This window comes from Haliaeetus leucocephalus, unplaced genomic scaffold (genome assembly GCF_000737465.1).
Source record: "Haliaeetus leucocephalus isolate CR32 unplaced genomic scaffold, Haliaeetus_leucocephalus-4.0 Scaffold605, whole genome shotgun sequence".
Classification (NCBI taxonomy): domain Eukaryota; kingdom Metazoa; phylum Chordata; class Aves; order Accipitriformes; family Accipitridae; genus Haliaeetus; species Haliaeetus leucocephalus.
Window position 1 is genome coordinate 5,809,570 of NW_010973041.1, and position 20,590 is coordinate 5,830,159.

The 20,590-nt window shown below is 37.5% G+C and overlaps 1 protein-coding gene across 1 annotated transcript in view; it reads left to right on the forward strand.

The window, feature by feature from the left end:
- Positions 1-20,277, forward strand: part of SMC2 (structural maintenance of chromosomes 2) — a 21,977-nt gene extending 1,700 nt beyond the window's left edge. Inside the window, exons 3-25 of the mRNA XM_010578142.1 lie at positions 282-431; positions 1,135-1,257; positions 2,810-2,848; positions 3,042-3,152; positions 3,327-3,371; positions 3,843-4,076; positions 5,353-5,502; positions 6,176-6,409; positions 7,301-7,460; positions 9,431-9,548; positions 10,305-10,443; positions 10,691-10,810; positions 11,119-11,323; positions 11,907-12,042; positions 13,085-13,209; positions 14,036-14,229; positions 14,511-14,654; positions 14,912-15,106; positions 15,662-15,862; positions 16,697-16,813; positions 18,140-18,300; positions 19,170-19,317; positions 20,077-20,277. Of these exons, the coding sequence (XP_010576444.1) occupies positions 282-431; positions 1,135-1,257; positions 2,810-2,848; positions 3,042-3,152; positions 3,327-3,371; positions 3,843-4,076; positions 5,353-5,502; positions 6,176-6,409; positions 7,301-7,460; positions 9,431-9,548; positions 10,305-10,443; positions 10,691-10,810; positions 11,119-11,323; positions 11,907-12,042; positions 13,085-13,209; positions 14,036-14,229; positions 14,511-14,654; positions 14,912-15,106; positions 15,662-15,862; positions 16,697-16,813; positions 18,140-18,300; positions 19,170-19,317; positions 20,077-20,256 (3,429 nt within the window). The 3' untranslated portion in view covers positions 20,257-20,277. The remainder of the gene's footprint in view (positions 1-281; positions 432-1,134; positions 1,258-2,809; positions 2,849-3,041; positions 3,153-3,326; positions 3,372-3,842; positions 4,077-5,352; positions 5,503-6,175; positions 6,410-7,300; positions 7,461-9,430; positions 9,549-10,304; positions 10,444-10,690; positions 10,811-11,118; positions 11,324-11,906; positions 12,043-13,084; positions 13,210-14,035; positions 14,230-14,510; positions 14,655-14,911; positions 15,107-15,661; positions 15,863-16,696; positions 16,814-18,139; positions 18,301-19,169; positions 19,318-20,076) is intronic.
- Positions 20,278-20,590: the final 313 nt, after the last annotated feature.

Below are 20,590 nucleotides of genomic sequence, written 5' to 3' on the forward strand. Positions count from 1 at the left end.
GTCCCCCCCCCCCCCCCCCCCCCCAACATCTATTCAGTTTTTGTCAGAAATCTCATGCAGAAAAAATTAGCTGGCTCACTAAAACTAGACTGGCACACTCTGCCTGCGGTTTAACAATGCTAGCACCTTGCAGCTCCCTTATGTCAGTTTCTCACGTGAACTCTTAAATCTGCAGCTAGATCTGCATTTTTTCCATTAATTTCTCTAAAACCTACAGTAGCACACTGAAGCTGTGTCATGAATTTCTTTCAAAAATGTATTTATCTGTTCCATGGATTTAGGTGCGAGCTTCCAATCTGCAAGATCTAGTTTATAAAAATGGGCAAGCTGGAATTAGTAAAGCAACTGTGTCTATTATCTTTGATAATTCTAACAAGAAACTAAGTCCACTGGGATTTGAAGCTAGTGATGAGATCACCGTCAGTAGGCAGGTGAGCCTTTAATAGCTGTGTTGGTTAGTACCCTATATACTTTTTTACCATGCTCAACAGAGTGACTTTTCAAGGAAAAAAAAAAAGTAATTTTTAAAGTCCCTGAGTTTTTGCAAGTGAGGCAATGCTTCTACAGTGTAGTTAGTAACACAAACTGTAGAAGTAGATCCAGTGTACCAATTTTTTAAAATATTGTTAAATGTATTATATCAATAATGTTTTCTATGGACTTGCACAGAAACATAATGAAAATGAAATAATGTTCCTAAAGCAACTCATAATTTTATCTTTTGGGGCTTTTTTGTCTGCTTTCATATTTTCCTCTTAATGTCTGAACTGTGTGTTAAATTTGGTCTCAAAGAACAAAGGAACCTTTATCTTTGTGATGAAGATGTCTTCCAAGGTTTAAAACAAAACAAGAAAAAACCCCAAAAGTGAAATCTTGTGGAGTTTGGAAATTTTCTTGTCAGTACTGCCCTCAATGGCTGATCTTTCTTATCTTTTAATTGGGTACTTTAAATGTCTCTTCAGTCCAACAAGATCTGTTTTGATATTCTATATGGTATGCATATATATGCATATGCAAAGATAAAATATATGGGATTTGCTCAGATTTTTTATTCTTTATTAGAGTTTATATTCTAATAATATCAAGACATTTTAAAATCTCTTAAAGTTTCTTCCATTTCTTTTCCTTCTCCAGGTTGTCATTGGAGGTAGAAATAGGTATCTCATCAATGGTGTGAATGCTACCAGCAGTCGCGTGCAGGATCTCTTCCGTTCTGTTGGACTCAATGTCAATAACCCTCACTTCCTCATTATGCAGGTTACTGTGTGCATCTTTATAAAATCCCAAAAGAATAGAAGTTGGGGTAAATTTGAGGCAGGATAGATAGTGGAAGAACACTTAAGTTCCTAATCAGAGAAAAGCAACTTCTTATTAAGTAAAAATAAAATGTCTGTTAAGTAGTTAAGATTTTCAGTACAGCATAGTTTGGCCCTGAAACACATGTCTTGTAGCACAAGACCTCATGTAGCCCTCATGTAGTGAGCTTTTTCTAAAACATATTCCAATTTTATTTTCCTTTTTGTCTCTTTAACAGGTAGGTGTTGCTTTTATTATTAGGCTAAAGAGAGATTTTTTTTTTCCTATTATGTGTGTTCCATGTTAGACCATATTGAATGAAGTTGATATGCCTGCCTTCTAAAATCACAACTAACAAAGGAAGAGATGACCAGTTGAAAAGACCCTTAAAAACATCAACACAGGGACTAGACAAATCTCTGAAATATTTGCAAGGAATAATAAAACAGAGCAGGATTTACAGTTTCAAACAGAACTGTCCCAACTTGTGGTGGGAGGTGTGGGGGGGTGCAGTTTTGCCTCTGTTCTGCTTCCCCCTAGTTACATATGGGGTAAATGTCCAAAAAGCCAGTTTATGATTAAGAGCTTGTTCAACATCAGCAACTCAGTAAGACTCTTACTCCTTTAAGATGTAATCAGGTGTTTGGAGGATGAGTAAGATGAGAGATAAGGGCCATTTCAAGCTTGCTGCCTGAAGAAGTGACTTGTTTGAACTTTCAAGAGCAAAACAATTGAGTAAACTAGATTATCCTTATGTTGTCCCAAAAGCTAAGTTCAATACGCAGTGTGGAGTAAGCCAATCTTACACACAGAGCCAAGATATTTATTTATTTCACGTTTACACAAAGATGGGTGCTAGGTGATAATTCCACAAAGTTAGCACATCATGCCAAAGAACTGCAACGTATTTATTCTGTTACGTGATTAGTAAAAACCCATCTAAATTTATGCTCATTGGTTAGTAGTCACCATCTCATCTACTACTGGTTAGTTATATTTAAATTTGCCTTGCTTGCTATATAAATTAGCAAGCATGCTCCTTGCAGGTGTGTGGGGGGGCAAGTCTTTCCAGTCTTGAATTGAGTCAGTGGTCGTGATCTCCCTCTGCTACCTTTACCTTTCCTCTAGTTCATGCTTCTTTGGCAATCATCCAGCCTTCAGAGCCTTCTGGAGCAGGATATTTCCTTTTTATGCATTGTTTATACAAAGTAACCAGGCCTACATAGTGAAACTATTGACTAATAGTCCTCCTTAGAGGACAAAACATCATATTAAACCATAAATTGAGCAGTATCACCACAGTTAGGCCGTAACTCAAACATATGACTACAGCTGTAGCAAAAAAAAAAAAAAAAAAAAAAAGAAAATAATGTTTGAGCTTATAATATAAGATATAAAAATGAGTGGGTTTTTTGGGGTCTGGGGTTTTGGGTTATTGGTGGTTTTTGTTTGTTTGTTTATGTACATGCAGTAGTAAAAAACAGACACCATTGTTTTATCTGTCTGTCACCAGGGACGAATTACCAAAGTTCTAAATATGAAGCCACCAGAGGTAAGAAAGTTGTGGGAGTTTTTTGTCTGAAGTTTTACTGATTTGTTTTGAATGACAAAAATCAAGGGCAGAGGGGGGAAAAAAAAAAAAAAAAGAGGTGTTGGAGGGAGATGAGATGTTCAACTCGGTTCTGAGTTGAACCTGTCTAACATAAGAAGAAACATCAACTTTTTGTTGCATTGTTTTCTTTTAGATTTTAGCTATGATTGAAGAAGCAGCTGGTACGAGGATGTATGAATGCAAGAAAGCAGCTGTCCAGAAAACCATAGAGAAGAAGGAAGCCAAACTGAAAGAAATTGAAATGGTACTACATGTTGGAAAGTACACTTTCTTTTATATTTGTTAAAGATAACTGAGTAGTAGAGTGTGGGTTTTAACTTGTAGAATATTTCATTTCTGCACCTGGAACGAGGTATTCATGCTTAGACATCTAAGAGTTTTAAAAATCAGAGTATAAATGTTCTGTTTTGTGTTTCAGGTCTTAAATGAGGAGATCACTCCAACTTTACAGAAACTGAAAGAGGTATGGAAGAATAAGAGTGGTAGGGCCCTTAAAGTACTGAAAAAATACTTTCAGCTACCCTGAACCAGTATGTGGTGGCTAAAACAATAGCATGTTTTCAAGCTTTTTAGAATCTTTTAAGAGAGCGAAATTTTATCTTTTGTCTGAATACAGAAAATGCGACGTGTAGGACTTCCAGGAGATCACAGAGGGGAGTGTAGGGAGAAGGAAGAAAACAAGAGAGCTAGATAAAAATAGAAAATAAAAAGATATCTTAGTTGTACAATCAATTGTATGAGTATTGTTTTATCTAAAATTTTCCTAAGCAGGCCTGCAATGTACAATACTGATTATAGTACTTAACAGGGAGAATCCCTCCTCTTATCTACAAATGTTAATGTTAGCAGAAGTGCTTAGATTTCTACAACAGCCTTACTTCGTATTATTTTTCCATGAAATTTTAGAGGTTTTTTGGTATTGGTGCCCTTTCAGGAACGATCATGCTATCTAGAATACCAAAAAGTGATACGAGGGATTGAATATTTAAGTCGTCTCTGTATAGCTCATCAGTTTGTTCTGGCTGAAGAGAAAAATGTATCCTCTGCTGAAGTATTAAAGGAAATGGAAGCTAATGTAGAGACGCTTCGGGAGTCAATAGCTGAAAGTGAAACGAAGGTCAGGCAACTGGATGAAGAAATTGCAGAGATGGAAAAGAAAAGAGATAAGGTGAGTGAGAACAGAGTCCTGCTTGTCTGAATATCTGAATACAAGGAGCTATATGAGGAGGGAATTATTTTTACAGATAATATACCCTTGTGCACTCACAGCCCAGAAAGCCAATGGCATCCTGGGCTGCATCAAAAGAAGCATGGCCAGCAGGTAGAGGGAGGTGATTCTGCCCCTGTACTCCGTTCTCGTGAGACCCTACCTGGAGTCCTGCATTCAGCTCTGGGGTCCTCAGCACAGGAAAGACATGGACCTGTTGGAGAAGGTCCAGAGGAGAGCCACAAAAATGATCAGGGGGCTGGAGCACCTCTCCTACAAGGACAGAGTTGGGCTGTTCAGCCTGGAGAAGAGAAGGCTTCAGGGAGACCTGATAGCAGCCTTCCAGTACTTAAAGGGGGCCTACAGGAAAGACAGGGAGGGACTATTGATCAGGGATTGTAGTGATAGGATGAGGGGTAATGGTTTAAAACTGAAAGCAGGTAGATTTAGATTAGATATTAGGAAGAAATTCTTTACTGTGGGGGTGGTGAGGCACTGGAACATGTTCCCCAGAGGTTGTGGATGCCCCATCCCTGGAAGTGTTCAAGGCTAGGTTGGATGGGGCCTTGAGCAACCTGATCTAGTGGAAGGTGTCCCTCCCCATGGCAGTGGGGTTGGAACGAGATGATCTTTAAGGTCCCTCCCAACCCAAACCATTCTATGATTCTATGAAGTTTTATATTCTTCTGGGTTGTTTAGCTTATACACTGCCCATTGTCATTCTTAGCCATTGTCTAAAAGACATCCATTTAAAGTTTTCTTTTGTCTGAAACTATTTACTTCCAATTGCTGTAAATGAACAAAAACAAGAATAGAAACTGTTTGCTGTCATGTTTTGCCAGAGATTTTTTTTTTCTCCCTTTTTGTTGATGTCTCAAAAGAAATACTCTTCAGGTAGGAAACTCCTGTTCAACAAAAATCAGTACTGACCTCAGTTTTGGGGGCAGTAAATTTGGTTAAATACAGGATGGCCCATAGGGTCTTTGGATAGCTAAATGTAGCTTTTTTACAGGGACGGTGTCCCATGATACAGGATGATGTGAGTCTTCAGTAGCGGCTTCAAGTTAGTTTGGATTTCAGAGAGAAGAGATGTTCTGGCCTGTTTGCATTGGAGTCTAACTGCCTGCTCAATCAGATATTTCTCTCTTCTACAAATAGCTGTAACAGAAGATGAAATATTACAAATACTGTATCAATTTCTTAGGCTAAATTAAATTTCCTTTATTTCTGATCGTAGGAGGTTGGTGGTATGCTCTGTTCACTGGAAAATGCTCTTTCAGAAAGTCAAAGAGTTAATACTAGAGCACAAAGTGCCCTTGATCTCAACAAGCAAAACTTAAGAAGTGAAGAGATTAAGTACGAAGAACTGGTAAAAAGTATGCAGGAGGTAAGACCTTTGCATATAATTTTCTTTAAACACTAAATTAATTCAGATTGAGGGGGACAGCTGTTTTTCCTCACCTATTATGATAAGAATAATTCTATGATTGGCAAGAATTACATCAGGAAAGGAGAAACAAATGGTAAGCTCATTGTTTGATTTGTGCGGCATGGGTAGTAGGTTCCCATTAGAAACAACTGTGATGCATACACAAAGAGAGTGCAACTCTTTATGGTTGCCAGCCTTTGTTAAGCTCAGGAGAGATCCCTATAGCTTCAAAAGTATTATGGTCTCTGGACATGTGTTATTCTTAAAATTATAGGAGAAACTTCTACATTGTGTATTTCTGACAGTTGATGGGGTTTTTTTATGCAAGAGGAGCACTGAAGAATACTTTAGATATTGGGAAGAAAGAGCTATTTCTCCTAGTTCTTGGGCAGTTGTCATCTCTTCCTGTATTTCATCCTTCTGTAGGTCTTCAGTGCACTCATGGGGCAAGTACACACTTTAAAACATGCAAAGACAAATTGTAAGATCACAGAATCTGACAAAGAAAGGGTCATAGAAATGTAGTTGATGAAACTATGCATAGCTCCTCATCTAAACAACAGGAATTTAAAGTTAGTGGGACTCAGGTTCTCTCTTCCTTTTTTTGTTTTTGTTCTTTGTTTTGTTGAAGGATTCTGAAGCATTAGTGTCAAAGGAGAAAGAACTAAAGAAGATAGAGAAAGAACTAAGTGCTTTACAGGAAGCAAGTGAAAAAGATGCAGATGCTTTAGCTGCAGCCCAACAGCATTTTAATGCTGTGTCTGCTGGCTTGTCCAGCAATGATGACGGGGAAGAAGCCACTCTTGCTGGGCAGATGATGACCTGCAAAAATGAAATCAGCAAAGCAGTAACAGAGGCTAAACAGGTAAGAATAAAAGCTCTGCCTGTCTCAGACTAGCCTTCCTGCTTCTTTTGAAAATTGTCTGAAAACCAGATGACACACTCTTGAAAGGTCACTGAAGAGATTTGCAGAATATCTATGCAAGATATTTTACAAGTTGGCATATGCATTAACGTGACTTTTTGATAAAAAAGGTTATAAAAAAAATCCTTGCACAGATAAAGATAAATAGGGAAAAGCTATAATATTGCTCTGTGGAAGTATAGAAACTGGCATTTGACACATAAAGTAGGACTCGGAGTACTCAAATGACTGACGGTATGGGGTAGGAGGAAATTAAGACTGCTGTCCATGATATATGCATTCATACTATAGAGATTTCTGCAGTAAAACTTAATGGAATCAAAATAAAGATGCCTGAAACTGTGAATGGAGAGTTCGGAAGAAACTTTTTTCTCCTTAGTTAAATTGTGTGCTAGTCACACAACTGAAACAGATGCTAATTCTTTTGTCTTAAGATAGAAAACCTCTGCTGGGGTTATTCTTACAGTGGAATTTAAATTTTCAAAGTTGAAAGTGCACTTCGCTTGTCTCACTTAAGAGATAAAACTTGACGAAAACTCTTGGGGAAAATAACAAGGACAGCTGTGTACCACATTATTTTACCTTGTTTCTTCTCAGACTCTGTTCATGTGCTAATATGAGTTATTGCATTCAAATACATGATTTATGCTTTTATTTCCAAATCACCTCTGCCCTTACTTTCAAAAGCCAAGGCTGCTTTTTGACATTTCTGCAACCAGTGGAAACTTTTACAAATTATACCGGTACCTTGTTAGTGCAAGTGTTCTAAAGCTGCACCTGCAAGATTCTCTTTGAAGATCTTCTGATTCCATATTTTCTTACTCCTTACAGGCTCAAATGAAGTTGAATTATGCACAGCAAGAATTAAAGACAAAACAAGATGAAGTTAAAAAGATGGATGGAGGCTACAAGAAAGACCAAGAAGCACTTGAAGCTGTCAGAAAAACAAAAGAAAAACTGGAGATCCAAATGAAGATGCTGAACTATGAAGGTCTGTACAGACTTGTGGTGCATAATTTTGGGGGAATCTGAAAAGGAATATAGAAGTGTGGTGGATTGACTTTGGCCGGCTGCCAGGTGCCTAACAAGCTGCTCTTTCATTCCCCTTCCTCAACTGGACGGGGGATAGAAAATGTGATGAAAGACTTGTGGGTTGAGATAAGGACCAGGGTATCACTCAGCAATTACTATCATGGGCAAAACAACCTCATCTTGGGGAAATTAATTTAATTTATTACCAATCAAATCAGAGTAGGATAATGAGAAATAGGAACAAACCTTAAAACAACTTCCTCCCACCCTCCCTTCTTCCTGGACTCAACTTCATTCCTGATTTTCTCTACCTCCTCCCCCTGAGTAGTGCAGGGGGAGGGGGAATGGGGGCTGCGGTCAGTTCATGACACATTGTTTCTGCCACTGCATCCTCTTCAGGGGCAGGACTCCTCACTCTTCCCCTGCTCCAGCATGGGGTCCCTCCCATGGGAGACAGTAATGCATGAACTTCTCCTTCCCACGGTCCTTCCCACGGGCTTCAGTTCTTCATGAACTGCTCCAGCATGGGTCCTTTGTGCATGTCCTTTCCACAGGGTGCAGTCCTTCAGGAACAGACTGCTCCAGCGTGGGTCCCCTGTGGGGTCACAGGTCCTGCCAGGAGCCTGCTCCAACACGTTTTTCCCACAGGGTCACAGCCTCCTTCAGGGCACTTCCACCTTCTCTGGTGTAGGGTCCTCCATGGGCTGCAGGTGGATACCTTCTCCACTGTGGACCTCCACGGGCTGCAGGGGAATCTCTGCTCGGGTGCCTGGAGCACCTTCTCCCCCTCCTTCACTGACCTTGCTGTCTGCAGGGTTGTTTCTCTCGCATATTCTCACTCCTCTCTCCCACGTACTGTTGTGCAGCAGTTTTTACCCTTATTATAAATACGTTACCACAGATGTGCTACCACTGTAGCTGATGGGCTCAGCCTTGGCCAGCGGTGGGTCCATCTTGGAGCCAGGTGGAACTGGCTCTATCAGACACAGAAGCAAAGGAAAACAAAAAGATTTACTCTCTGCTTCCCATCAGCGGGTGATGTCCAGCTACTTCCTGGGAAGTAGGACCTCAGTACGTGTAGCGGCTGTTCTGGAAGACAAATGCCTTAATAATGAATGCCCCCACCCCTCCTCCTTTCTCTTAGCTTTTATTGCTGAGCACACCTCCATATGGTATGGGATATTGCTTGGGTCAGCTGTCCTGGCTATGTCCCCTCCCAGCCTCTTGCCTACTCCAAGCCTACTGGCCTTTGGAGGGGGATGGGAGGGACAGCCTTGATGCTTTGGGAGCACTGCTCAGCAGTAGCCAAAACACTAGTGTGTTATCAACACCTTTCTAAAAGAAACACAAAGCACAGCATTATGAGGGCTGTTATGGGGAAAGTTAACTCCATCCTAGCCAGATCTAATACTAGGAGGAACTGAAAACCCAAGTGTGCTGCTTTCACGCACAAAGAAATTTCTCTGGTCAAAGCTCTGCAAGCTCTTGCCTTCCACAGAAAATAGTTTAAAATAATTTTATTTTATAAACTTGAGGCTGAATGTTTTAAAGTTTAATGGAAAATTTAAATTCCATCTAAAATTTATAGGGATGAACCTTCCTATTTCTTCCTGGTTTTCCCTACCTAAAACACTTCTTAAAGTTTGTTTTTCATTCCAGGTAACATTTGTTGCAGAAGCTACTCAAAACTGTAAACTGATATTCCAGAATGACATTCAGAGAAGCACATTAGACTTTAAACTCTTTGCATGTTTGGTATTGTGATGGTGTTAATTTGTCTAAACTGGAAATTTACAAAGAATTTTAGAAAGTCTTTCAATTAAGTGTTCTCTACATATATGTAGATAAGCAGTGTAGCATACCAATTATTAAGCTAATAGATTTCTGTGCTCTGGCTGTTTGTCTACTGCTTGTGTTCAACTCTTTAAGAAGAGAAAGAAGCAGCCCTTTTAGCAAGAAAGAAGGCATTGACTCATGACATCAGCCGGCTGAGAGAATTGTATGAAGGCTTAATGGCAAAGTTTCCTTATCTACATTTTGAATACAAGTAAGATCTCAGTGTGATCCTGAAAGACATTTGAAAGTGCTTTTGGGGGCATTTTAAGCATGGCTTATGGGACTTAGGGCATAATTCCATCAATTGCTTAGCTGTTGCTTTCCTTGTAGTGCCAGTGAACAATGACTATCTTAGCTGCAATGCAAGGGGCGGAGGAGGGGGAGCGGGGAATCAGGAAATGTTGGCTGAATTAATGGGCAGCAGGGAAAGTGATACAGTCATTCTTAAATGACAGCCTTATCAAAATCACTGTAATTTAAAAGTTTTGTATGATGGGGTTTGCAAGCCATAACTCAACTATAGTAGCTAAAACCATAGAATCATTACTTTTCAGAGTCCTCCCTGAGGGCTCTGAGTAGACATGCTCTGTGGAGGTCAACATTGTATCTGTCTCCACCAGTCAAATATATGTATCCCCAGATTTATTTGGTTGTGCAATAATCAGTCTGAATATATTCCTATAGCTGTGCTAATAATAGAAGCCATAGTAAAATTTGAAAATTGCTTTAACAAATTATACCAAAATCAGGAAGGACATTCTTTTAATGACTTTGCAACTGACCCTTTATTGGGAAGTCTCTTGCCCTGAAGTCTTTAGTTTAACCATTTTCTGTGTTTTTTTTCCTGATAGAATTGAGAGTTTCTTATACCAGTATAATAAGCAGTATGAGTTTTTAAACATAATTTTTTTAAGATCTGTGGGACAGAGACAAACATGTGATTACCATAATTTAAATATTTTTTAAGAGATCCAGAAAAAAATTGGAATCGAAACCATGTGAAAGGCCCTGTTGTGTCTCTTATCACTGTGAAAGATCTATCCAAAGCAAAAGCCCTAGAAGCGGTGGCTGGAGGGAAACTCTATAACATTATTGTGGACACAGAGGTATGTTTATTACTTTAATACAGATCTCTGAATATTGAGATGAGGTCGTGTGATTCAGGGTTAGTGAGCATGTGCATTGTTACTGAATGCTTAAGAGGTGGTTTGGACCCATGTACATGTTTAAATTAGGTTAAGAGAGTCATGCATAGTTATGGGCAATAATATATTCCTCTTGCAGTGCCCTATTGTCTTACTTTACAATATCAGTTATCTATTCAGGTATGCTTTGTAATTCTTCTCATTTCAGGTTACTGGCAAAAAGCTTTTAGAAAAGGGAGAACTGAAGCATCGATACACTATCATTCCACTAAACAACATTTCAGCCAGGTGTGTTGGACAAGCCATGGTCAAGTTGGCCCAAAGCTTGGTATGTAAATAAACATGCTATTTACACTATTTTGCTTGTGTACCTTTTTAACTTTGTTTCTTTGCTAAAAACATGGGTGTCTTAATGGTTATGCTAATAAGAATTTCTACAGAGATTGAGGGTATCTTGATTTTTTTCCTTTGTATCCTTTCAGCTATGTGATGTTTAAATGGATATTCCACTTTTAACTGAAATAATTTTAAAGCATAATGATGTTTTTAGAAAGTATTTTTATCAAGAGAAGACAAATTAAATTTGAAAATTCTTATAACTTAAGGCATACTAATTGCATTTCATTTGATTTCTAGGCTGGTCGTGATAACTTGGCTTTAGCCCTTTCTCTAGTTGGATATGACTTGGAACTGCAGAAAGCAATGGAATATGTCTTTGGAACAACACTGGTCTGTAATAACATGGAAAATGCTAAGAAAGTGACCTTTGACAAAAGGATAATGACGAGAAGTGTTACATTTGATGGAGATATATTTGACCCCCAGGGCACTCTGCATGGAGGCAATTGCTGATTTTATTCATATTATAATACAGTGTGTCTGTTGATTTCTTTACTGCTCTGCATGTTTTTTATAAAAATGAACAGTAACCTTTTTGTTTAGTCTCATACTGGAGATAATACCCGTTTGAGAAAAGATTTGTTAGTCCTGAGTTGAAATAAGATTGGTTAGACTAAGAAAAAATTAATGGCAAACTATTTGCATACAGTAGTTTAGATTTTAAATATGTAAATCTTACTTGGCTATATAATCCTCTTGGAAGGAGAATTGCTTTGAATTCAAGCACTTTTTGAAGTAATTCATAATTAATGTGAGGTAATTTCATAAATTATGAAAAGTTAGTTGATTTCACAAGAAATGCATGTGTAGTATTAAAAGTGTGCAGAACTAAATTCTATAACGGAGGAGGTAGTCTTTCTCCACTGAGAACTACTGTAACTTTAGCCTAGCTGCCTTTCTGTTTTCTAACTAACACAAATCATCGATCTGCATCATTATTAACACTCAGAATTTGCTATTTGGCAGTGATGAATCCACTAGTCTAATTCCAATTAGCTTGACTTTGCTTTTTTTTCACTGAACAGGTGCATGCGCACAGGCTGCACCAATATTGTCTAAAATTCAAGAAATGAAAGATGTCGCAGTAGAACTCAGGACAAAGGAAACTGAACTTGAGACTATAGAGAATGAGCTGGCAAGCCTGAAGAATGTTGCTGAAAAGTAAGGTTTGCCCTGTAAAGTGTCTATTGTTTCTCTTATATGACTGAGTAAATGTAATATAAAGAAGTATTTTTGGAAGGGGTAGGGCCTGTTGAGAATGTAATGTGCAGAAAATTTTTCCCTTTCTCCCTCATACCTCTTACCCTCCCCCCAATTTAATTTTTAAGTATAGCAATCAACAAGCAAATTTAGGTTTTAGACAACATATGCAAGAAAACTTTATTTTGGGTAATACAGGAAAAAAAAAAGCATACAATGAAGTCTACTTGAAATCACTTGAAGTTTTCCAAAGTTTCATGAAGTCCACTGAAGAGTGGATCTGTTCCAGCCATATTTTGTAATACCCATACAGGATTACAATTTGTGATAGCTATTATTTTTCTTCCAAGAAAATATAAAGATACTAAAGGAGAATATCTGAGTGATACTGCTGTAAGGATTTAAATTAAATAATTTTAAGTGTATTTGATTTTCAGCTAGTCAATTACTGAAGATCTTTTTAAAAAGATGGAATATAAAGATATGTTTAGTCAGTTCTGTAAAAATCCCATAAGGAGGTATAGTGTTGTGTAATATGCTATCTACCAGCTGGATTTATTTTTCAAATTGTTTTGAGTTGTAATAGACTTTCAGAAATATGACCAAAAGGAAGAAACAAGTTTTGCTTTTAGATATTTTTTTTCTTTAATGCTTCAGCCTAGCATCTCTCATGCTGCTGGTTGGAAAAACGTGAACTCTGAATTGTTGCCAAATTCCATGTGTTGCATTTGTTTGTTTTTAATATATCATGGCTACATAACCAGGAGTTACATATATAATAACTTACATACCTACAAAATTCACAATTACTATTAAAGAAACTGTATCAGACTTTCATGCATTTAAGCTTATTTGTCCAACGGTCAATCATTTATCTCATCTTAGAATGGGAATATAAGTATTTATCTACTTATTTCAGTATCTACTTATTTCTGTAAACACTTCAAACTGAAGTGCTGGGTACGCTTCACTATAGCAGTGTATATCCTTACTGTCTTCAAAGGTACCGGCAACTGAAGCAGCAGTGGGAGATGAAGTCTGAGGAAGCAGAGCTGTTGCAAACGAAGCTTTGTCAAAGCGCTTATCACAAACAAGAGGAAGAGCTGCTTGCCCTGAAGAAAACCATCGGTGACAAATGTGTTCTTAATCTTTTAACTGAAAGCTAGTTGCTGAGAATGAGATGGATATTTGGCTGTTTGAGTAGTAGAATCTTTGCTTAAGAAAAAAATATTTTTTGCTTTGAAAATACTAGCTTTATATTTTGGAATATGTAACAAATACAGAATCACAATAGACTTGCATGGAGGTGATTCCATAAGGTTGGTCATTCTCCTGTAGTAAGGGTTATATTCTTATTGTTTTATATACTTTATAATAAAAGGAAATACGGTTTTTCAGGGAAGTTTTAAAATTGATTTAATCCCATATTTGAGTAATCTTTGTTTTTTCCAAGCCATCTGTTTCTGTCGATATTTAAGGTTAGCAATACAAATAGTTTGCCTAACAAGAAAGCATTGGAAAGTACTGTTCATATAGCTAAGGAAAAATGTAAAAGGAAGCAAATGCAGCAGTAAGTAAAACATCTAAATAAAAAAGATGGACAGAAGTTATATGTTTATAGACATAGTATTCTAGGGATGAGGTGATAGCTTAATTAGGTAGCCATCTGATTAATTACTTGATCATGTAATTTGGCATATACTTGCTCCTGTCAAAAAAAGAAAAAGGGCTTATATTCATTAATTTTAATGACTGGTTGTCTATTTGGTGCCCTATTCGTACTGGTAACAACAGCACACTGTCTTAGAATAATCACTGTAATTGCTGACTTCAGTAACTAGCAAACATACAACCACTTTTTTCTGTTAGAGGCAGATTTATTCAGTTGGAGTTCAGGATGTAAATTTAAAGATAAGAACAATGTTCAATCTCAGTACTGTACTTCTTCATTCAGTGGAGTGTGAAGAGACATTAAAGAAAACTGAAGAGACCCAAAAGAAAGCAGAAAATAAATACAAGGTATTAGAGAACAAAATGAAAAATGCAGAAGCAGAATATGAAAAAGAACTAAAAAATGCCCAGCAGAAACTAGATGGTGCCAAGAAAAAGGCAGATGCTTCAAGCAAACAAATGAAAGAAAAGCAGCAGGTAAAACTTAAGCTTTGTTGGCAATTTCTCAGTGTTGAAAGTGGTTGCAGTAATCATCAAGTTTGATTCTGATGAAGTTTTAATACTGTCAGTTTTGGAATGTAATATATTACTCTGTAGTCACTGACACAGAAATTGCTGATGCTTTTTTTTTTTTTTTTTTTTGAGATTGCCCCCTTGCTGAAGAATGGGTACTGTTAATCTTCTGTAGCATTTACTATGTCAAACTGAATCTTAATTCTTTGTATTTAACTGTAATAAATTTGAAAACATCTCTCTAGGAAGTTGAAGCTTTAGTTCTGGAACTTGAAGAGCTAAAACAAGAACAGGCTTCCTATGAACAACAGATAGCAGCTGCAGAGAAAGCAATCAAATCCTACCAGGAGCAAGTTAATGCTATGGCAGCTGAGGTGTCTAAGACACAGGTAAAAGTGAATACTGTGTTTCATGATCTGTTTTGATGTTACTGAAGATACAATTCCCTAAAGCTCAAATTAAAATGTGTATTTTGTTGTTTGGACTTTCCTCCCAGCCCTCAATTGTGTTCAGCCTAGCTAGTTATTTTTTGGCTTCGTTACCACATGTGAATTTTTTCTCCTTCCTTGCTGTGTCCTCTTCTAACAACTCTCTAACACCAGCCTTTAAAAGAAACTGATAAATTGCTGTTTGATTTGCTTTTCAGGAATCTGTAGAGAAAGCACAGAAGGAGCTGGCCAAGCAAAAGAAAGTAATTGTGTTACAGGATAAAGCAATTAAAGCCAAATCCGCAGAGATAATCGAATACAGAGAACAAAATAATAAGTTACAGCTTAAGGTGAAAACATTAGAACACAACATCAGCAAACATCAACAAGAGGCTGCTGCTGCTGCCGCCAAGGTATTTCAGAACTGTGCTTTTCCTTGCATCTTGTGACCAAGAGTGGTTGCTTCCCTTGCCACATGCAAAGCAAATGGCCTTTTTCCTTAATAAGCACTGTCATATTTGCAGCTCTTGATGTGAAAGTTTTATCCCAGGAGGAGGGGGTGGAAACTGAAAATTGTAACAGACCTCATCAGTATGGACTAAAAGAGAGTAGATCATAGTGAGAACGTGATCAATGAGAAGAACGTTCTTACTATATGGACAAATTAGGTAACTAATTAAAGGAGTTAATCCCGAGATTTAGTGACAGTGACTTAGTCCAGATATAGAAAAATGTGGTCCAGGTAAACGTGATGGGTATATGTGAAAGCTCCCTAAAAATCTTACTTCATCTACAGTCTTGGAAATCATATGAAGCATTGTAAAGGTATGCACCTGTGCTGCATTGGTATAGAAGAATTAATGTTGTAATTTCAGGATGTTGCCTTTTTTTTTTTTCCCCAATTATTTATAATTCACATCTGGGATCGGGGGTGGGGAGGAAGAGCCTTAACATGTCCTTGTTTACAGGTGACCAAAATGTTGAATGACTATGAGTGGATAGCTTCAGAGAAGGCACTTTTTGGTCAGCCAAACACAGTCTATGACTTCAAAACTAACAATCCTAAAGAAGCAAGTCAGAAGCTGCAGAAACTGCAGGAGAAAAAAGAGAAGTTGGGAATTAACGTGAACACAAGAGCTATAAGTATGCTTGCTGAGACAGAGGAGAGGGTAAACATTCTGTGCTTTAACCTATAAACATTGGGCAGGCTGGGTACATGGTATTATGTGTAACGTAGCTTTATATTTTCATATGCTCTATTTCTGAATACACCAAAAGTAAAACTAAATCTTCACAAGATAGCAGGAAACCTTTTGTTAGATATTTTATACTTATCTTACATTTTTGAACTATTCACTTGTACAGTAGTTTTCTAGGTTATGCATAATCTTGACTTTGGATGGTAAAAAGAATAATTTCATTCCTCCCTGCCCCCATCCATCGTAAATTGGCGGCGGCAGCAGCATTAGGCAAGCTTTGTGGTATCCATTGCAGTATCTGAAAATTACATACTTTATTAAAGGTTGCAGATCAAAAAACTGTTCATCTTCAAACATGATAGCTTGAAGGTGTTCCAGGGCTGTCTCGAATTCATCTGTATCTTGAGGCTATTCCAGGATTGTCTCAAAATTGTCCACTTCAACTTTTCTGGTACTGTTTCATGATGAGATTTGGGCTGTTCTTCCTATTAGCCTCCAGAAGCATCCTTTCTTTTACAGAAAAGCAAATGGAAACATGATTAACTTGAAAAATAAGTGCAACTTTCAGAGTAATGTTGGTCTTCCCCTTTGCCGACTGTTGAAAATTCTAATGCTTTAATTTGCAAATAATACCCTAAAACTTAAATCCTGCATACAGTTAAATGAATGCTTTGGATTTCAATCTTGTGGTTAATGGCTGTTTCATAGTTACGAAAACGATAAACAGTGAAACTGTAAGATTAGCACAAAATGTATTTGAGCAAACAGTTCATTGAAATCAATCTTTTCTTCTCATTGCACCAGTACAATGACTTAATGAGGAAACAAAGAATTGTAGAGAATGACAAGTCAAAAATTCTTGCAACTATTGAAGAGCTTGACCAGAAGAAAACTGAAGCTTTATATGTTGCTTGGAAAAAGGTACGACATTTGAAATCTAATCTTCACATTTTAGCAGAGGATCAGATTTATCTTAGATTACTGTTTTGCATATTTCCATGGAAAAAAAAAATGATGTCTTTCTTCAGAACTAATCTCCCTTGCCTAGTATTTAAATTACAAAACAAGCACTTCATTTCTCCTGTTTCATCTCACTTGTGAGAATAAGACATGAGTTCTCTGGGAATTGTAAAGACAGAGTTAAACCTGCAAAACTACTTTACCACTCCCTTTTAGTGCCCCCAAAAATTTAAGGAAAGTTAAGCTACTGGCATGCTGAATTCATTGTTTCTCACATGGAAGTCAGGCAAAACAGCAATACAGTCTATTTTTCTTTTTGTTTGCTTAAACCAGTATTTGACCAGAGTTAAAATCTTCTGGTTCTGTGTAGCCCCATAAAATGTGGGGCTGTGGACCTGGGCTAGTTTTCCTGTCACTTATAGGGTAGGTAATACTGGAATAGAGCAACAGCTGATTTATGTTCCTGTTATCTAAGTGCTCTGTCTTTCTTACTAGTTCTCTCATATCATGAACTATAACAAAAGTGTAATATTTTCCCTTTCCCTTTCTACATGGAAAGCTCTTGACACATTCTTTTCTGCTGTACCAGGAGAACTTGTAATTTTTGGCCTTTGAGAAGATTAATTATATCTAAGATGAAATTGCTCACAAATGAAGTGTCGCTTTTAATTACTGAAGATATCACTGACAAAATGGTACCTTTTCATTGCAAAATCTTGTTTGGCAAAAATCAGTGAATTGTATTTAAAACCATCACAGTTGGTGGAATAAGTGCGTTCTCAGATACATTCCTTGACCTAGAGAATTTTAATCTATGTTTACAAAGTTGTGTCCCATCCAATACCTGGGCATTGCTTAAGTAATCCTGGGAAGAAAAGGACTGGGAACGATGCCAGTGTGTGTCTTTTATAAGGTGCTTATACTGTTATATAGTCCTTTAATTGGGAGAAATCACAATTTACCAGTTAATAAATATAAGGTAGGGCATAAGCATTTCCCTGGCTGATAGCATAAAGAAGCCTTCCAATATTTCTTTCATGTGACCCTTCTAAAATGTTTAGTATAAGGTGTCCTTGGTGATGCTTCTCTTTTGAGTACAGAGAAAATGCAAGGTTCCATATACTAATATTTTCTCACTATCCTGTATGTGCTAGTTTTCAGGAAATAAGTCATTGGGTTAAACTGGGCAAGGCTTCTAGAGCATCGTGCAGCTTACTACTGAGTTTTTAGCTGTTTGTGCTCTTGATTCAAAGCATGTACATACATCTTTTATGGTCTGACTTCTAGGTAAATGAAGACTTTGGTTCAATTTTCTCAACTCTTCTACCAGGAGCCAAAGCTATGCTAGCACTCTCTAAACCCCAGAGTATCTTGGATGGTCTGGAGTTCAGAGTTGCCTTAGGAAACACCTGGAAGGAAAACTTAACAGAACTTAGTGGAGGACAAAGGTTGGTGAACTTTGTGGGGTTTCTGTTTGTTTTCCATTGCAGTTGTGTATGTAATTGATATGTCTAGCTAATTATAGTTCAGAAAAGCAAAAAATGAATCTTGTCCCTGACTTGACTAGGGAATCTTGTCTCCTTCCAACCTGACTTAATATTGAAAGCATTATTAATTCATTTCAGCTCAAAGAGGAATCTGACTTAGAACAATGCATTACTTGGAATATGATAACAAACAAGACTTTACTCCATGGAGAAGTGACAAAAAATGAATTGACTGGTGAGAAAACTGCAGTTAATGCTAGGTAGTACTGAGGTACTGTTGAGTTAAATGCTCCAGCCCTTGAGTTGTAATCTCAAAAATCTATATAGACAAGTTCTGCCCTGGTGTCAAAGTAGTGTCATGGTGACAGTTGTCTTCTCCAGTGATTACAGGTACTGTGTAGGGTATGTGCTTCTTTTCAACTTCTAAAGAAAAATCTAACAAATTGAAAAGTAGACACAGAATTTAGGAAGAGGTGAGACAGAGATACAGAACTTTCTGAAGGACAGCATGCTTTAAGAACTGTACATTGAAAAATGGCACTGCAAAACTCAGAATTGAAAATAGGTAAAGCAACAGCATGATTTTAAATACCCTCACCCAACTAACCTGGTCTTCCAATAAAAGAGTAAGTAACATTTGCCATTTCTGGCAGAAGGCTTCACATTTTGAAATCAGAAGTTGTGGCAGAAGCTGTCATTCTGTCTCTTCAGAACTCATGGCATGAATCTGCTTTTGAGAGAGCATTTTGTTACTACCAAACAATTGTTTTCATAAGCCAAAGCCTCTCAAACAAGAGCAGAAAACATAACTTACTTATTCTCTATATTAGATCATTGGTGGCCTTGTCCTTGATCTTATCCATGCTTCTCTTCAAACCTGCCCCAATTTACATCTTGGATGAAGTGGATGCAGCCCTTGATCTCTCTCATACCCAGAATATTGGGCAGATGCTTCATACTCATTTCAGACACTCCCAGGTATGATCTCGAAACTAATTTTGATCGTCTATTTATGCACTTCATTATTTTCAGAGGCAGTCTGCCACTGAGTCTAAGCTGTTCAAGTATTTTACTCCAGAGATGTGTATTTCTAAGTTGTTTCAAGTGGAAGTTATCACTGATGATATGGCAACTGTGAAACTTCTAGGCATTACATTTTCACGTAAGCCATTGCTGCAGTGGCTAAAAAACAGGTAGTAATAAGGAAGAGTATCTGTGATATGATCAATTTCAGGTTTTGGGTTTTTTTTGGTAGAGTTCTTTAATCTGGGCTTTAAATTTTTTATTTTTTTGACCCTGTTGAAATAAGCCAGGCAGTAGTGGAAAAAACTTCTGTATCACCATGGCCTGTGCATGGAAAAAAATCTGTAGAAGTGAAGAAACATACTACTCCGAGTGAAAGGCAGTACTTATCTCTATTCGGTGGTAGGACATGACCTTTCCCAATTATGAAAGAGGAGGGGAACATTTGTTACCAGTATTGTAAAATAATTTGAGCAGTATCTTTAGACTATGAAAGGTCCTGCATTCTTACAAAATTTGTGCAAAAGTCATTAACCTGCTCAGCACATTTTGTTGGGCTTCAGTTACATTCTCAGAGTATTTTTTGAAGAATTGCCACCAAGCTATTAGCCAAATAAAGTAAAAGGAATCCTTCTTTTAGAAGCCTTTTCCAATGTTGTTTAAAGCCTTTATTTGGATGCCAGCATTAACTTCAAGCTTTCTGGTTTGTTTTAGTTTATTGTGGTATCCTTGAAGGATGGAATGTTTAACAACGCAAACGTCCTCTACAAGACCAAGTTTGTGGATGGTGTATCCACTGTTGCAAGATATGATCAGTTTCAATGCAGACACAAACAGGTTAAAAACAAGTCACGCCCCTTCCCTCCAATAAGCCCAGCAACCACCTCAAAGTGACAAAAGAGGACATGCAGAACTGGGAAAAATTGCTGGCCCTCCACGTGCAGTAATCAGTTCTAAAGTGTTCTCTGACCCCAGTGTATAGCCCAGCCAGGAAGAAAGTTTTAATTTTTAACTCTTTTTTTAAAAAAAAAGTATTTTAATTTTGAAATACTACTTTTATGTTTTAGCTTTTAGTTCACATCCGCACGTTATTAAGAACTGAAATTCACAGGAGACTGTTGCCTGTACCATTCACTAAACTGGCCACATTTATTCCTCTTGGTGTCTAGTAAGTCATTCCTATTGCCCCTCTGTAAGCATTTACACATAAACAGTAGCTCTGTAAGCT